This window comes from Aethina tumida, chromosome 7 (assembly GCF_024364675.1).
Source record: "Aethina tumida isolate Nest 87 chromosome 7, icAetTumi1.1, whole genome shotgun sequence".
Lineage (NCBI taxonomy): Eukaryota > Metazoa > Arthropoda > Insecta > Coleoptera > Nitidulidae > Aethina > Aethina tumida.
In genome coordinates, this window is record NC_065441.1 from 5,104,805 (window position 1) to 5,109,444 (window position 4,640).

Genomic DNA, 4,640 nt, shown 5'->3' on the forward strand with positions numbered 1-4,640 from the left:
TTATTGTACTGATTTCAAAGAAAACTTTATTTTGTTCCGGATCCACTCCAATAAGTTTCGCATGAAATGAAATCCTGTGACAGATGGAACATAGTGGTGTATTTTATGTGGTTTTTCAAACAGAACTTCTCCCGTTGTGCAGTGGCCACAACCACAAGTTAAAAATTAAATTTTGCGATAAAGGAAAAACATAAATGGACCTGGGTTAATGGTACATTAATAGTTATTTGTGTTGGTAATGCGTGTTATGGTATCTTATTACCCGAGAGTGCTAAAAGCACCTCGTTTCGTACATTGCAAAACTATATAATTTAATAATATGGTCCATTAAATTTCAGTACTGTAAATTATTTAGTTCGGGCCTGAAAACTGCACGTATTGATTTGCTGTCTTGTCGGTTATTGATATTATTCCAGTTGGTCCTTGATGTTAATTGAAGAACTGTGGATAATCAACTGTATATTAAGACGGTTTCATCGGATTCGTTGACATTTATTGGTCGGGACATAGTTATCTCGTTCATTCGTTTAGGGAACTTTTTTTAGCAAATCGCTTTTTGATCAGATTGACAATTTATTAAGGCTTCACTTACTGATTAATGACCTCGTGTCATTCTGTTGTAATCTAAAAATAAGTTTTTAGAACATACGAATTAAATTTCTGGTTTTGGTACACTTTCATTGTACTCAGGCAAAATGAAAATTAATTGCAGTTGAATCAAAGACAAAAGAATTAAATGGAACGATGTTTGTGTCATGCACTAAGAATTATGTCCACTAAAAAAAAATAATGAGAAGACACCTTTCTTACAAGTAGAAATGAATAAGCGTAGTTTTTGATGAGCAAAATAGTAACCCACCACTATAAGTTATTATTATTATTATTATTTGTAATAAATAATTACAGTGGTAAATAACACTCATAATTTGGAGGTTGTTAATGACGGGGAAGAACATCATCATGAGATATCTGTCTCGAATGATGACGTAGCTACTCAAGAATTGGTCCCTTTTGTTTTTGGAGAAAATTTCTTTGGAGTGATCCTACAAAGAAAACATAATGATAAGATTATGTTTCAAAGCTTCTTCCTCAATCATGTGTGTATCAATTATGGTGCAAACGACTAAAACTCAATAAAGGTAGCGAAAGAACCTCTAAAATACAATTTGGTGGTTGTTAAAGGCCTGGTACAGTAATGTCCAACCCCTCAGACAGAGAATAAACTACTTTTTCAAAAATTGTTAAACATCTTTATGAAATTGCAAAAGTCTGGGACACAAACAAATCACTTTTTATTCAGATTGATATTTATTAAGGCTAATTAATGACCTCTTGTCATTCTATTGTAATCTAAAAATAAACTATTAGATGATACGACTCCACTCTTTTGAAAATAGGAACAATTTCTCACTTTGTCTTTAGATTAGTGTTATTTACAAACCTTAATACTTATCATAACGTTTCGTTAAAAACATATTTTAACCTTTTGCAAGGATTAGGGAGATTTACATTAAATAAACATTTGTGTATTAATTAGCCACACAGATAAAAACACTGCAGGATTAAGTTATACTGTAATTTTTATTTAAACTGGGGATTTTATAATTAAATATTACTTAATTTTCGGAAAAAAGGAACTAATTGGGATGTAAACGGACACATGTAGGTTTTTAATTGGTTTACAGAGAATTAAGTAAACATAAATAAAAATCCTGAACATTGGACTTTTTCTCTGACGTTATTTATTTTTAATTAATTTGCACTTAAACCACTTTGACATCAAAAGAAAATTGTTGTTATGTTGCATGATTTGATAAGAGTAGGATGAAAAGTTGGCAAATTTAATCAGTTAAGAACATCCTCGTCATCAACCAAATCCAAAACCAAACAAAGGGATTAACTGATCACGATTTTGCCTATTTCTAGTTTAATTTACACACGTGAAAAAATTTTGGTATAAAATGCCACAGGATGTGGCGATTCGTTACCACTTTTAGTGTGTCATTCTCTGCAACCAAAGGTAAATACTGGATCATTTCTAGAAGTTTTCGTCTATAAATAATTAACGTATACTTTCAGCGTAACCCGATATTATAATGTTGGGTCGTCGGGTAACCATTGCGATCTTGGCTCTGTCTGTTCTTGTCTCCGGAACATCTGGAGCAGCCATCGAACGAGTTAGCAAAGACACACTCATGCTCGTTCATGTTGTAAGTAACCTTAAATAAGTTGTAGTTGTATTTTTAATAATTTTGATCCCCAGTTGTTCAGACATGGAAACCGCACAGCCGACAGCCAAGAAGAACTATACCCGACCGATCCTCATTACAACAGGACCTACTTCCCAACCGGAATGGGACAGCTCACAAATGCTGGTAAATTAAGGGAATTTAACATCGGTCGTGAATTAAGAGCAACTTACAACGAATTCCTCGGGGATGTGGTCTATCCTACTTTGGTAGACGCCAGGTCAACGGATGTGAACAGGACTAAAGCCTCCTTGTTGTATTGTCTTGCCGGCCTATTTCCTCCAAAGGATGAACAAGTTTGGAATGGCGCCTTTGCCTGGCAGGCCATCCCCACTTATTATCTTACAGTGCCAAACGACCAGGTTTTGGCAGGAAGACTTTGCCCCAACTACGAGTCAGCCTACGAGGAATTCTCCAACTCTTTGCAACAACAGGCTGAATATGCAGAATATCAAGATGTTATGGACTATATTTCGGAACACTCTGGTCTAAATATCACCACGTTCAAACAAATTTATGCGATGTACTTTGGAGTGTCCACTGAAGTAAGTGGCAAATAATATTATAGTAATAACATTAACACCTTAAATTTCAGGTTGAGAACGGATTATCTCAGCCCAAGTGGCTGAAAAAAGTTTGGCCCGACCAAATTAGCCAACTTGCCGTCAAGTATTATCACGTAGCAACTGCTACCAAAACCTTAAAGCAGTTCCAAGCAGGTACTACTATTAAAATTTGCTACAAGTGCTGTTAGTTAACCCAAGTTTGTAGGTTTCCTCATAAAGAAGATATTTGAAGATTCAATCGCAAAAATTCTTGAAAACACCAAAAGCAAATTCAAGAAAAAGTTGTACCTGTACTCCGCCCACGAGATTAATGTAGCTTCCTTGCTTTTAACTCTGGGAGTGTTTGATGACGTCGTCCCGAATTATGGCTCATATGTGTCGTTTGAGCTGCACAAAATCAACGGAGAATATGGATTTAAGGTAAACTAAATTAACTAAATATTGAATTTAAAACAATCTACAATGATTAAATTTATTTTGCAGATCTTTTATCAAAATTATCTAACAGATAAACCAATTTTGTTAAACATCCCAGGCTGTGGAGAATTTTGTGTTCTAACAACGTTCTATAATTTATTTTCGCAGTACATGCCCCCAGAAAATATTTGTGGATTCTGACAATCTTAATTTCCGTTTAAATTGATATATTCAAATAGTAATAAAGTTGCTAGAGTTCAGCAAAGTTGTTTAATTTCTCCTTTTAACGTATGCATATTGGGAAGGAGTTTCTGAAAGGAATCATAAATTATGTCCTCGAAAGGATGAATTTGCAAAATGCTTTTCCTGTAAACTGTTAAATATCACGTTCAAACAAATTAGTTCTACTCGTATATACTTTGGAACGTCCACTGAAGTAAAACGAGGTTTTAGTTAAATTTTGTCCTTGGAGCCTCATGTTTACTTTTTAATCTCCAGATACGAATGCAAATAGTAGCAAAATATACTTTATGGTTGTACTTTTAAATTAAACAATGTTTATTTTTGAATAACATCTCTATTTGTATTAAATAAACTGAACATAACCAATAGTTATTAAACCAGCGCCACAAAATCTGCATATAGATGGAATGTATTACATTATTTCTGCATGATTATCTTCTGATGAAGCACGTAATGAATGTTATTGAGCCTCAACGTGATAAAGGCCAATTTTAATATAACTTCATTCTCATTATCAACGGAATCTTATTCAAGCAACGCATAAAGGATTTCGTAACGAAATTGAATCGTAATTGTTACGACCGCAAAAATTGTACAAACTGTAAAGCCAATTTTCCATTTCACCGCATTCACATGTCTTTGCTTGAATATGGACAAATGATGTAATGAAATGGTTAAATAAGTCTTCGCCATAGCGAGCGAATCTAATAGACGCAAAAAATCTAGGTGATTTTATTTGTCTTTGTTCGACAAATCCTTTTGTGAAGTCTGAATTTAGGTTAAAGCAAGGAATTGTACGACGTGTGTGCGATGTGTATGTAGTCCACCTAATTGGTTGATATATTTTCCACTAAAAGATAAGCGTCTTCTCGAAATAATGTCAATTAAATGCGAATAAAAGAAAAATATCTGCTGATCTCCTTTATATGTAACAATAACATCGTTAACTGATTCAATATAAAACAGAGGCTTTTTATATAAAAAGCTTTTGCTAATTATTTCGAAAGATCTAAATTATTCATAGTGCTTTGTAGAATAATTGACTGTTTTATTTGTGTAAAGCTCACACAATTATTATTATCCTGTAGACAAAAGCGACAGAATCTACATATAGATGAAAGTACTCGATTATCTACACAAATTCAAATTATTACAGTCTTAGCAA

At 33.6% G+C, this 4,640-nt stretch overlaps 1 protein-coding gene across 1 annotated transcript; it reads left to right on the forward strand.

Annotated features, from left to right (window-relative positions):
- The first annotated feature begins 1,918 nt into the window (after nucleotides 1-1,918).
- Nucleotides 1,919-3,497, forward strand: LOC109598996 (venom acid phosphatase Acph-1). The gene is made up of 6 exons (XM_020014909.2): nucleotides 1,919-2,020; nucleotides 2,080-2,210; nucleotides 2,264-2,794; nucleotides 2,845-2,968; nucleotides 3,021-3,235; nucleotides 3,299-3,497. The coding sequence occupies exons 2-6, from the start codon at nucleotides 2,097-2,099 to the stop codon at nucleotides 3,431-3,433; spliced, it is 1,119 nt and encodes a 372-aa protein (XP_019870468.2). The 5' UTR covers nucleotides 1,919-2,020; nucleotides 2,080-2,096; the 3' UTR covers nucleotides 3,434-3,497.
- Nucleotides 3,498-4,640: the final 1,143 nt, after the last annotated feature.

Excerpts from the sequence above, each read along its gene's own strand:
- LOC109598996 (XM_020014909.2), top strand. The coding sequence starts at position 2,097 with ATGTTGGGTCGTCGGGTAACCATTGCGATCTTGGCTCTGTCTGTTCTT. Across the intron at positions 2,211-2,263 it reads CACTCATGCTCGTTCATGTT|TTGTTCAGACATGGAAACCG; the intron begins GTAAGTAACCTT and ends TTTGATCCCCAG. Across the intron at positions 2,969-3,020 it reads CTTAAAGCAGTTCCAAGCAG|GTTTCCTCATAAAGAAGATA; the intron begins GTACTACTATTA and ends CCAAGTTTGTAG.